Genomic DNA, 13,586 nt, shown 5'->3' on the forward strand with positions numbered 1-13,586 from the left:
GAAGGCAAAAAAACCGGACAAGCCCACTTTTTTTGACAACGACGTTCATTTGGCGCCCACTTCGAATCGGCTTGGTATCGATCGAGGATATTGCCGCATACGAGGAATGTTCGGTTAAAAAACGTGAATTTAAACGTTCGAGTCGAAATTTTATTATATAAATATTGTGTATATATATATATATATAATTGAGAATACAATCAAATTTAAATTTATAAAAAAAACATATATAGAAATTATAAAATAATTTATGATTCCAATTTGTAAAATATTTACATTCCAGGAGTTTTTTTAAAGATTTTTCGGTTCCCAAAATCATTCTCGCTTCTCCATTTAGTTTATTTTTTTATTTTAAGTTTCCACAGATATTTGAAAACTTCTTTATCTCCAAATATTATGAAACTTCTTTAGAACATTAAAAAAATAAATAAATAAATAAATAAATGCGTTTATTTGTGCGGTTGGATTTTCTATCTCTATTTCTCGTTGTCGATCGATAAAGAATGAAATGTCTCGCGAACTTCCTCGAACTTATTTCTTTTCAATTGTGTATATTAGAAAAAATGTGAGCTTGCTCGGCCGCCACGCGCAGTCGATTTGATTCTTCTTTTTCTTTTATCTTTTTTTTTTTTATCTTTTATCTCTTTTTTTGTTCTGTTTTTATCGCAAAAATCCGGAAAGTGGAGATTCTTTTATCACAGAAATTTCCTTGCCTTTTGCGCAAACGAATTCGCGACGAGGACAAAAGGACGAATATCGACGAGGCAGTTCTCTTAGTTTAATTTCGTTAGAATCTCGCTCTTCAGAGTAAGACGCTAGAGAAAATAGCGATAGAGAATAATTGACAATCATTTCGTCGAGCTTCAACGCAGAGCCCGTTTTTTTGGTCGAGTCCGTCATGCGCGTCACTACACGCAATATTATAATAATTTATTTACAAAACATCACAACTAACTTGTCTCTCACAAATGTAACAAGTTGCCCCGCGCTCTTGTGTGTCGTTTAATCTTTCTATAATCTCGTTTCAATGTTTGTGTTTTTTTTTTACGAAACACACACATGTTATATATATATACTATATATATACACACACGCACACGCGAAGTTCCGCCGCAAAAATATGCCTACGTTTTTATAATCGCACGCGAAACAATTGGTTAAAAAAAAACACATTTGCGATATTTGTACATCATTTCCTTGTTGCGCAAGTCTGGCAATCATTAAATTTTTTTGTTGTCAAATAATCACTGAATTACAATGTTATCAAAATAAATAATCGTATACACAAAAACTTTATCACATTTAACGATTGATAATTCACGATGTGTTAAATAAATAAATAACAGATATTCGGTTACGGATATTCGAACGTTCCGGTTTGCAGAATTATTACGGGATTCGCGTTTGTTTGTCGCGTTTCACAATATATCACAGCGATAAGAACCTCGTGTGTGACTCATTCGCTTAACGTGTTCCTAGAAAATAATGCTGCTAGAATAGGCTCGATTGCATAACTACGGTTGGAGTTTTTTTTATCTGAATACGGGTACGAAATCGTGCGTGCGTACATACGTGCGTGCTGCGCTTTCAATTGTACGTACAAATCGCGCTTGGCTTTTAATCATATCATTTCGGCGATCGTATTTTTCATTCGGCGCGAAAAAAACCGCGAAAACTGTCATGGTAGTTTTAATAAAAAAAAAAAAAACAATAACGTGCGCGGGAGCGAGATTCGCTACTCTCTCGATTTAATTAATCAATCGGAACAATTGCGACGCCTGATTGCGACGCGATAGCTGATGATCATCGCAGTTTTATATAATGATTATGTAAATAAATAATTATCAGTGTTTTAGATTTTGCAATGAGAGAGATACGATACGGCGAACTGAATAATGAGCTGTAATATTTTAATATGATAATTTGTATAAATGTTATATAATATTGCGATATATTATATATATATATATAAAATCAGTAGATATGTTAATATATATATTCTAGTTCATTATATAATATTACAGCTTAATATTCAGTTCTCTCTGAAGTTTTAATATATCGCATTTACAATTTTCCATCGCAATTACTCCAATCGATGTTGCATTTCACTTTTTTGTTCTCACTGTCACATTCAGCGATTCTCCTCGCTAAAAAAAAACTCATTGTCACTCGATGATTTCGCGTTCAGAATCCGCATTATTGTTCAAAATTGTCCTTCCCGCGTTACCGAGACAGAGAAAGAGAGAGAGCAGAGAAAGATCGTCGTGGATCTCTTTCTCGGTCGCGTCGTTTTTTGGCAGCTACTCAGAAGGCAGCTACCGTTTGTGACCGCTGCCTTTGCTCCTGGGACTGTCCGACGCCGCGTCACTGGACTCCCTTCTCGATCTCAGTATGAAGTTCAGATTGTGCGCGGTATTTACAGCGTAGTAAACGTTGGCCGAAGTGGGCAGCACCATTTCCCGATCGGGCAGCACCTGCGCCAGGGTGTACTGATCGGGACTGCCCTCGAGGCCGAGCTTCAGCATCGCGTTCCGAATCACTTGCGGCGTGCGCTCGTTGTTCGACAGCATAATCGACTTGTACAGCACTACGCCCTGCGTTTCCACATTGTCCGTTTCCATGGTAACTTTGATGATGTAGAAGTCCGGCGAGCTTTTGTGCGAATGACTGGGACTGGACAGTCCCGCGAGGTTCGGAGTGCTGCCGTTCGCTGCTACGGCGCCAGTCGGGGGTGCCAGACGAGTCTGATGACTGCCACCTCCGCCGGAACTCAGCGACACGTCCAGGGATGGCAGGGAAGAGCTCGAGGACGAGCTGGACAACTGCGAGGGTGAGGTGCGCCGATCCAAGGAATTGTGCGGCGAACTCGGGAGAGAATCGAGGTCGCAGTAAAACTGGGAACTGCTGGAACTGGATGTAGAAGCGATCGAGTCGTTCTTACGGTGACCTTGATGACCCTGTAATCGCCAACAGTTAGAAATGGATATCACGTAGCTGTATTTGAATGTTATTTCAATATATTTTGTTTTTTTCTCTCTCTCTATAATCCGACCTGCTTCTTCTTGCCGCGGTTGTTGAGAGTGTTGCTCGCTGGCGGTGGCTCGATCTGGCAGCTGAGCTTGTAAGCTTCCCGATCGTCCAGTACGAGCACTGAGTGGAACCAGCGGTCAAACACGGAGTCCGCGCTAAAATTGTACGCGTTTGCCGCGCCCTGCAAGAGCCGTATCCTGGCGAGCACTTCGAATTCCTTCCGTCTCTTGTCGAAGTTGATGAGACCATCGGCTATCGTGTCCGGTATTGCCGTGTCGATCATTGTTAAGTCAGTCAGGAAAGTGCCTAGATACGGTATCGTACCGTAACTAATATTCTGAAAGGGAATTTTGCATATTAAATATTTGTAAAATGCACAAAGAAGACAGAACGTCACAATGTTGTTTTAGTTGCAAACGTTTTATTATTTAAAACTTACTCCCGCGTGAGTATTCTGTTTTTGAAAGAGCTTTTGCAGGTGTCGATCACTCCTGCCGGCGGTATCGGCAAACTTGGCGGTGCCCTCCTTAATGAGCAGCTCCCTCTGCGTCCAGGCGTTGTTCTCCTCCGAGAATATCCTCTCCAGCTCGCGAAAGAGCTCGTGTTTCTCACGCGGCATGTACTGCCAGCACTTCTCCAGCCGATACACCGGATTGCTCTGCAAACCGGAAACGATTGCCTTCAAGCTGCTGAAATTCTTGAGTATACGCAGCTCCTGCGCAATATCGATCCACGTCTCGAGTATTCTCGCGCGTTCCTGCGGCTTGAGCGTCGTGTCGATCAGAATAGTCGAGATCACTCGCAGAGACACGGCGTTGAACTGATTGACGGTTGCCACCACTGTGGCGGCCTCATGACTCCTGGAACGATCCTTACGAGACCAGACGGCGCCGAGGCATTGATGGGCGACGAGTTTCTTAAACACCTCGGCGTCCATGCGGGTCAGCTGCTCGGCAAAATGACGATGCGGCACCTCGGGGAAAATATAGTTTCCCCAGTGATCCGACATCGGGTCCGGGGAGCCACGGGGTAGTCGGCCATTGTCGTAGACCATGCAGGAATCTGGAGGAGAAAATTCGATTTAAGAAATTCTTCTTGATCGAATCTACTCTTTCAAGAGAAAATAAAATGTAAAATGTTGAAAACTACATATTTTTTCTTATTGCTTTTTCAAAACACTTTTTCTGCGTTTTTTGTAATTTGGGCTCCATTTTATTTCCGAAGAGTATTACACGGTTTGAGAAAGAGAGAGAGAGAGAGATTTTTGTGCAAATGCGAATTCTATATACATAGTCGAGTGAAAGGTGAGAACTCTACTTCAGTCACATGACGCCGTAGCAGTTGCAATGGACCCTCAATTTACACGGGGAAGTAAACGCCTTTGTGCGAGACTGTGAACCGTTTGATTGGCCTTTCACCACCGCTAACATCCAGCTTCCTTCTCTCTCTCTCTCTCTCTGTCTCTCTCTGTCTCTGTCTCTGACTCTGTCTCTGTCTCTGTCTCTGTCTCTGTCTCTGTCTCTGTCTCTGTCTCTGTCTCTGTCTCTCTCTCTCTCGCTGTATCAAACAATTCAATAGATTTCTGTTCTTTCAAACTTCGTTCACGTCTCGCGACACAAACGTCCTCTGACTTGTGTTTCGTCAATTTCAACGACCTGTACTCTAATATACGATCTTTATCGTCGATAACGTAACGTTATATTCCAGAGGATATAATAACTCTCTCTCATCGCGATAATTCAGTGAATTTGAAGTTAACAATCCAAGTCGTCAACCGAATCATTCGATAAACACACATTGTCATTATCTTTTCCAAGAGACTGTGTACTTTATTTTTAGATTTGAATTTAATTTTCTGACAATCCGGTAGAAAATCAATCAGATCTTTCCAGAATTAAAATTGATATTCTTAAAATTCAACACAAAGATTCCACTTGTGCTCTTTTTAAATACAGTTACACGATTAATGTTTGGATTTCGCAGAGGAAATACGCGATGTATATTTCTATGTGTATATATTGATAAGGATTTCACACCTTGATCTATTCTTCATTCATCTTTATCAGTCCTCAAATTCCTTGTATTTAATCTTCGCACGCTGCCTTATCTATCGCGCTGGTTCCCACGTGTAAATTTCACGAGACTATACGACTCTCGGAAAGCGGGAAGTGACTTCGCGTCATTTACCTATTTGATCCTCGCGCTGGAAACGGTGTAGCCGATGCCTGGCCTTAAGCTCGAGCTCGGAGCCAGGAAGACGTTTATGCGTGAACTCGAGCAGCCTGTTGAGAAGAGGATGATTGGGAGGTGACTTCCAGTCACCCGGATACGCGTCCAGCCACACGTGCAGCGCCTGCACCAACGTTTTGCGATGCTGTTCGCAACCGGCGCTCTCGTCGAGAGCGTCGTAACGGGCGAGCAGCAGCTCGAGGACCTCGTGTGGCGTCGTGAAGGCCCGATAAGTCGCCAGGAAGACGTTTATGTACGTGGACTCGAGCTCGCCGTCGTCGTTTGCCAAGCTTTCGACCAGCCTCTGCACCGTGCCGGCCTTTAGGAAGCGCACCCTCACCGTCTCCCATTCCAAGTGCGAGATCTCGTCGTCAGAATCCTGGCGGAATCAAAGCGGAAGACGCTTAGCATATTGAGCGAATTTAATTGGCGTAAAAATTTATCTCGTTTTTAAGATCAAGAGTGGTTTTTTTTTTTTAATTTTAAAGCACTTGTTAAGTAAAACTTTTTAATAGTATTAAAAGTAAAACTTTGAAAATTATTTTAGTGGAAATACGGAAAACTTTGTTTATATATATACCGATGCCGAGAGACTCCTTGTGGGCCGATGATACCGGACTTTCTTCAGGTACACCGTGTATATAACGCCGTCGCCTCGTTCCTCGCCCCATAAACGCCACGTAGGCTGCAAGATTGAACGTCAAACTTAGTCGTGAACATCCGTAACCCCCCGATGGATGTCGCTGACAGCAACAAAGCCGATAACGAAGCACACCGGGGGGGATGATTTACGCTTCTAATTTACTCGGCGAACTACAAGTCACTCTCCGTCGCGTAACTTTAACAGAATCAACGCAAAAGAAAAAAAGCAGACGAGAGAGAATTCCAGATGGAAATAAACGTTTTAATTCTTTTTTTTTTGTGATTTTTAATTTGTTGTGCTTCGTCGAAATTGAGTCATTCGCGTGCTTTTTCATTCTAAAAATGCTTCTCATTCGCTCTATAAAAATCTAACGAGACACGCTAAACATGCACTACGCGCATCATTTTCCATATAAATTTCTTTTCGCTCTAATTTCTTGAATTATAATTACAAAACTTTTTTTTTACATCCTGAAAAAAGACTTCAAATGATGATCGAAAACTTAACGCAAGAATCAATCAGAACGAACACAAAAAGCATCACGAATAAAAATATTATCGATTGACATTAATTAAAACGAGATAATTAATTGGGCAAAATGAATACAATCCCCAGATGTGTTTAGATGTATCCTCTACGTCGTTTTTAATTTAATGAAAAATCAAATGAAATTCACATGAGTCACATATTTAATAAACACGTAGCTGCTTGTGGTTTGTGCGTGTGAGCAAGCATGTCGCTTATCAGAGCCAGTCGAAGCTTGTAGATACATAATTAATTTCAGCGTGATAAAGATGGGCGCATTCACGCGATGATGTAACACACGCGTGTTGATAAACTTGACGTAAAAGGTAGTTAGCCTTTGGGAAAAGCGTCTCAGCGTATCGCTGCGCGCGAAAAGATAATACATGCAATTATAACGATGCTTATCACGAAATACTTCCGGTTACTTTGTGAAAGTGACGCGAGATCTTTGTTTCTCTAAATAGTTTACATTTAATTAAGATTTAATTGAACTCAATATATATATGTATATATATATATACACACACACTTAATGACAAAAAGATACGAAACAAAGTAATATTTTTAACGTTAAAAATCGCTGACCATATAGAACGCCGCACATTATTTATGTACTCATTTCCGAAATAAATTGAATTTATTTTTCATAGTTTCACAGAATTTTTGATCACTAGTAATATATATTTGTACATCAAAATTCTTAAATAACTACTTTGTTCCTTAACGTTTGTCACTAAGTGTATATATATAACAAATAATAATATTATATATATATTATACATATTCTAATATTATTATATACATATATATAATATATGTATAATATATAATATTTTATATATTGTATATAGAGGGTGTCCGATAATTAATGTAAAATTTCTCGTAGCCAGATAGAAGGAGTAAAACTGAGTCGAAAAGTTCTGAACCATTTTTTTCTATTACATATAATAAAGAAATAATTATTGAATAAATCAAGCCAACAGCGCCGACCATTAGCCAGGCGCACGACAGTGAGCCGCGCGGAGCGCTCACGCACATCAGACGCATGGTTGACTGACGTGCGTTCGGCTAAAGGTCGGCGCTGATTGGCTTGATTTATTCAATAATTACTTCTTTATTATATATAATAGAAAAAAATGGTTCAGGACTTTTCGACTCAGTTTTACTCCTTCTACCTGGCTACGAGAAATTTTACACTAATTGTCGGACATCCTGTATATAATATATATTTTAGTATTACATATATAATATTATATATATGTGTGTGTGTATATATATATATATATTAACATACGTACAGCTATACAGAAATTTTGATTTATTTATTTTAATTTACTTCACAGACAGTTATATATGTGTGTGTGTGTGTGCGATTTATAAAACTGAATAGAAAATCTCGCAAGTATTAATTAATATACGTGTGTATTAAGAATATAACATTATAACGCACAACATATATTGTAATAAAAACTTAAAGTTAAGTATGTACATAAAAATAATAATGATAATGATGCGCGCCACACGCGTCCTGTGACGTTTGCGAGGCTCTCGAATCGGTATCGATTGCGACACAAGCGCCAGTCACCTTTTATTTACGCGACATTGAAAATCCCCGTAAACAAAGACAAGTATCAAAAGCCTGTAAAGAAGCTTAATGTCGAAATCCAAATACACGTACTCACAGTGACACCAAAGCGATTGCAACCGAAGCCATACAGATGATACACATTGAGGGCAAAGAAACGATCACACAGAAACGTGTCATTGCCACCTAGGTTTTTTTCTCTTGCGCCACGCGAGAAAAGAACTTATCGCTCTCAGCGGCAAAATAGCAGAGAGTTGAAAACCACGACGTATACGTCAGTTTTCTCTTTCACATTTGTGCGAAAGAGATATCGCACACGGATAATAATCACTCTCCTGGGAAGTTAATTAGTACATATTATTTAAGAATGAGTTCTTTTTTTTCTCGCGTGTACAACTGTATTCATAAAAAATAACAACACGTGCTCATTATTTATTTATGAGCGCACTTTATTTATGAGCGATATTCGAATAAATAAAGAATAAACTTGTCGCAATTTAAGAGATGTTTGACCAAGTTTTTGTTAGAAAAAATTCAAATAAGGCGAGAAATATCGACGCGACCGACGTCTGCTGCAAAGCCTAAAGTCCGCGTGCTCGGTCACGGATCCGGAACGGTCGAGCAATTAGACGGCTGCGAGAAGGAACCCGAGCGTAACTCCAGGTTCTCTCTCGTACCTGCGACGACGACTTTAGTCCTTGAGCGCTGTTTTTCTCTCTCTCTCTCTCTCTCTCGAGACTCGTCCATTGTTTAGCTGCGAAACGGCACGGGGCACGTGATGCCCATTCCTTGCGCGCGAAACTACGCGCGGAATATCTACCGATCGAGGCTAAACGAACGATAATTAAGGCGATTTCCGGTAATGAGGTTGCGTACACTTATATCGGTGTTACTCACCGATTGCGTCACGCGCGTCTCGAGATAATAGCATTTTTACACACTTTTATGACTCCTGTCTCTTATTTAACTTTTAGTGGATGGATACTTATATCGCGTACAGAATGTGCGGAGCTATAAACTTCACGTTCACGTCAAGCAGAATAAATAGTTTAAGATTGCGAATATCGATTTGGCGACGACGACAGAAAGAGAGAAGAGACGGACAAAGAAAAAAAGAGTGAGAGCAGTGACTCTCTCTTTCTCGGAGCATCTGAATATTAATACGATTTTGCCGCAAATCGGCCGAATATGTAGCGAGCAGCGCGAGGTCGTGGAAACACGATTCGCGTATATACGTCCGGAATCGATTGTCGTGTACGAATGCAAAATTCACGACGTGATGTCGACGTGATACCGACCATAAGTTAATTGGTCAATGGTATTTTCGTAATAACATTGTTCTCCGCGAAGTAACGTTTCTAGAGCGGACGGTGTTATTCGTGTCGTACATATAGCGAGTGTGGTTAAACAGCGTCGCGGAATCTCGCGAAAACGTCTCGCCGGGGGTCAACGGTCTTTTGCCGGCGAGGATCCCGAAATACCAACCTACCATTATTTCCCGTCATATTCTCGCGGAATGAGACGTCGTGAACTAGACGTTCGAGCGTGAAAATGAAGATACATCGTGTTTTACGAAATTTCTCTCCGTCTGTAAAGATGCAATCAGTGTCGACCAGTGTCGAGATCACGTGTGTCAATCACTAATGAGATGAAGATTCCACGTGAAATTTTTTTCGAAGAAGATCATCAGCGCGTGTTTTTTTAAGTACTTCAAAAAATTTACATTTATATTAATTTTCTGATGTTTAAAAATATTTATGTCTAGCTTTTTTTTCGAAGAAAATATCTCTTCACGCCGATGACGACGATTGTACGACTGATGCGAATTTATTTTGTGCCGATCGAGCTGCGAGGAGGCGATCGCTTTTTTTCATTTGTCACGCAGAAAACGAATACAATCCCGATGGCACTTTGACCCCGATTACTCGGTTAAACAACGCGCGCATGTGTGTGACAAGTAGTGATAGGTGTGTTTCAGTCGCATAAAAAGGATTGAGAAATTGTTTCGAATATCATTCAAGTGCAATCTCATTTTTTTTTTTTTTTTTTTTTTTGACACTGATCGACAAATAACATTGAAAACAAATTAAAAAGAATAATTGTGTCGATTAATCGACGTTTGAGTAATTCATGCATAAAAGATTACGTACAGTAAATTACGTGCATATGTATATACGTGTATCAGAGACAAATATTGACGCGTCACATGAAACTACATCGTGACTTACAATAAAGTGGCCTTCGAGAGACTTGGAAACATTCGGGATTTTCGCAAACTTGCTTCTGCGAATCGACTCGAACGAGTCGTGTGATTCTCGTTATTTATTTGAAGTCCGCGATTTGACGCGTGTTTCAGAATTTATCGTCATCCGATTGACAGCTCGTGCGCGCACGCGCATGCAGTACTTACACGATTCAATCTGCGGCTCCAATGTCGATATCATTCATTACTCTCAAGGTTTCGGATATAGAGACTGATATGTGTCTCTCTATCGCGTATATATATATATATGTATATATGCAAATGCATCGCACACTTTCCGCTTATCATGCATCTAGACTACACAAGATGATAAAAGCAACAAAAAATCGACACTTTTATGTGCATCTCGATGCTGTATCAAATATTCACTTTTCGATCGATCAAAAATAACTCTATAGCGAACTGCATGCAAATACACAGGATGTATCTAACAAAAAGAAATTTTTCACACACAGTTTTCTCTACACAAGAACAATTTTTAGACACACATTGTTGTCGGGACACGTAAAAATACGTTTTTTTTAAAAAAAAAAGCTTGCAACAAAAGTTCTTTGTTCGAAATGCTTCGCGGTGAAAATGTTAATATACAAGTTAATATACAATACACGAGAATAAAGCTTTTGTGTTAACAAATAAAATTCTCTTTGTGTAAAAAGAGAATTTTATTAATTTTTTACATTAAAGAGAATTTTACTTATAATTAAAATCTGCATAAAATTGTCGAGAATATGAAGATACATTCTGTTCGAAATATACATGACATGTTTAAACTAACACAATCATCACATACGGCAATTACCAAAAATACACTCAGCGACAGAAGCGATCAAATCAAACGGAACGGAAACTGAGAAAGAAAATCACGCCGCCACTCGAACTGGAGGAGATCTTATCGCATTCGACATGTTATCGTTTTGTAATCTTCTCGAATATATACGAATGTGTACGAGCGCGCGGGGATCACTTTCTCTTCCTCGAGAAGCGCGTGACAAGCGCATGTCAGCAACAAAAACGAAGCAGAAGGGACAGTCAGTCAGTCCACACAGAACGCCATTATCATTATCATCATCATCATTATTATTCGATGATTCGATTTGTTTGCCAATTCTCTTTACCTGTTGCACGTACCACTGGGTGGAGCTCTGACTCTTCCGGTGGCTGGGCTTGCAGGGGGCGCACAGCAGCAAAGGAGTCAATTTACTCACCCCCTTAGCGGAGGGAACAGCGCCGTTCGCCTCTGCCGCCGGTGAGGGCGACGTTATGGGGCTTAGCCCATCATCACCCCCCAACACCGGCCACAGCATCCACGTGTTTTGCCCTCTTGCGTCCCCTCTTTACCCTCTTCACCCCTTTCGATGTTCCTCTCGATGTCTCTTTCTTCACTAAAAAAGAGTAGTTTCCTCTTCGTCCTTCTGTTCTTTCTGTTTTTTTCTTTTTCTGTATTCGCGTCTTAGTATCCTTCTTGCAAAAAGAACGATATTCCTTTCTTTCCGCGAGGGAACTGAGGTGCGGTATGACGAGCTTACGCGGGTCCCCGTCGCCGGTGAACTAAATCGTCTGCCGACGTCGCGTCATCACGCCTCAGTGTCGATGTTTGATGACGATGTTTGCGTACGATTGCTCGGCCGAGATACAGGAGCGTATCATCGCATCAGACACGCTGAGGCGAGTCTTCGACAGCTGCCGTTGAAATCTAAAGTTTTGTTGATTGATTGACAGTTTTCGCACGAAAATTGAATTTTGCGCGTCACGCGGAGTCACTTCGTCATCACTCACTACGCGAGTAGTATTCGTAATTTCGTATAAATTGATTTTAGAACAATTGTCTCGATTACTTTTTTTGTTTCTTTTCTTTTTCTACAAAACTGTCATATTTTTTATATAAATCAAAAATCTTTCGGTAATCTATCTAAATTCTAATATATCAAAAAATAAATTCAGGAAGACTTGTATAAAATTGTATACATATTTTTAATCTTTTTCAACTTGTATGAAAATCGGAATTAGGTTTTAAATATAGCGATAATGTACGTAACGAGAGAGATAAAAACGTCTGATAAACACATTTCAAATGGAATATAATGCGCGCGTATCTATAGAGCAAACAAAAAAAGATAAAAAAAGAGAGAGAGAGAGAGAGAGAGAGGCGGAATAATGTCTTTTAACCTCATTACAAAGAGCATTCATAATTAATTATTTCATTCATAAAGCGACACTTGCGGCCATGAATGTCGAAAGCGCAATGATACATTTATCGTGGAATTAATCATCCTTACACTTGACTGGCGACACAAAGGAAAATGAACCAACACGAATCCGCGCGCGCTTTATATCGACAAGCGCTAATGGGAAGAGAGAGAGACACTTCCGCTCGCGCTCCGATGAATCGATAAGTCAATTAAGTCTCGAAAGGTCGAAGGTGACGTGCGTGTTTGTACTTTCGGTATAGGTGCGCGTATCGCGGCGTATTTGCGTAGGCAAAATAAACCCCTCCCTCTCCCCCGTGCCATTAGGAAGTTATGCATTTTGAGAAGCGCTCGTGGAGGTTCCGTTTATCTCTCTCTCTCTCTCTCTCTCTCTCTCGAAGTTAAAGGGCAACACGTGAAACATTGTCAAAAGGTTAAACGGCTCCGTACATCAAAGGTTATTTTATGGAAACAGAAAAAAATATGTATTGAAATGTAAAACAATGGAAGTGGTAATTTCAATTCATTTAATTCGTCTTTTAATTTATCAGATATTAATTTTAATTTATCAGAACAGTAAAGGATAAATTTATTGTTTTAATAGATTATACTTTATATTACAATTATTGTAAATTAAATTATATGTGTACAAATACATACTCCTACTTTTCCATAAGTTTTTCAATGGACGTAGTGCTTCAATAAAATTAAATTGTTTCTGTCACAAGATATAAACTGCTTCAATAGAAGTTTATAAAACATAATCTCGGTATCATAGAGAGAGAAAGAAAGAGAAAGAGAGAGAGAGAGAGAGAGAGAGAGAGAAAGAGAGAGTTAAATGCATTTGAAATCTCACAAGACCTCTGTGCAAAACTGACGCATACATCTTTCTCAATTGTCAATTTGTTACGTCGCAGTCACGTTTTGCCACACTAATAGGCGATAATCTTCATTCCGCGCATTGACCATTGTGACCGTATACAGGGTGTTTCAGAACTATGGGATCAAACTTCTAGGGGTTATTCAGTGCAACAGTAGAAAACATTTGAGTATAGGGACCCATGTCCGGAAAAGTGTCACTACCGCACTACGGCCCTAAGACGCGTTAAAATTTAGAAAGACGAT

The 13,586-nt window shown here is 39.9% G+C and overlaps 1 protein-coding gene across 4 annotated transcripts in view; it reads right to left on the reverse strand.

The window, feature by feature from the left end:
• Positions 1–236: 236 nt before the first annotated feature.
• The window catches only part of LOC109858660 (ral guanine nucleotide dissociation stimulator), a 31,968-nt gene continuing 18,618 nt past the window's right edge, over positions 237–13,586 (reverse strand). For 3 of the 4 annotated variants that reach the window (XM_020436149.1, XM_020436151.1, XM_020436150.1), the window contains 6 exons: positions 11,391–11,968; positions 5,840–5,944; positions 5,218–5,638; positions 3,470–4,092; positions 3,053–3,367; positions 237–2,957 (listed from right to left, as the gene is read on the reverse strand). In XM_020436149.1, coding sequence (XP_020291738.1) covers positions 2,316–2,957; positions 3,053–3,367; positions 3,470–4,092; positions 5,218–5,638; positions 5,840–5,944; positions 11,391–11,579 — 2,295 coding nt within the window. In that variant the 5' untranslated portion in view covers positions 11,580–11,968 and the 3' untranslated portion in view covers positions 237–2,315. The remainder of the gene's footprint in view (positions 2,958–3,052; positions 3,368–3,469; positions 4,093–5,217; positions 5,639–5,839; positions 5,945–11,390; positions 11,969–13,586) is intronic. The other variant, XM_020436152.1, reaches the window with a different exon arrangement.

This window comes from Pseudomyrmex gracilis, unplaced genomic scaffold (genome assembly GCF_002006095.1).
Source record: "Pseudomyrmex gracilis isolate BER0280 unplaced genomic scaffold, ASM200609v1 scaffold_217, whole genome shotgun sequence".
In the NCBI taxonomy this organism is placed as follows: domain Eukaryota; kingdom Metazoa; phylum Arthropoda; class Insecta; order Hymenoptera; family Formicidae; genus Pseudomyrmex; species Pseudomyrmex gracilis.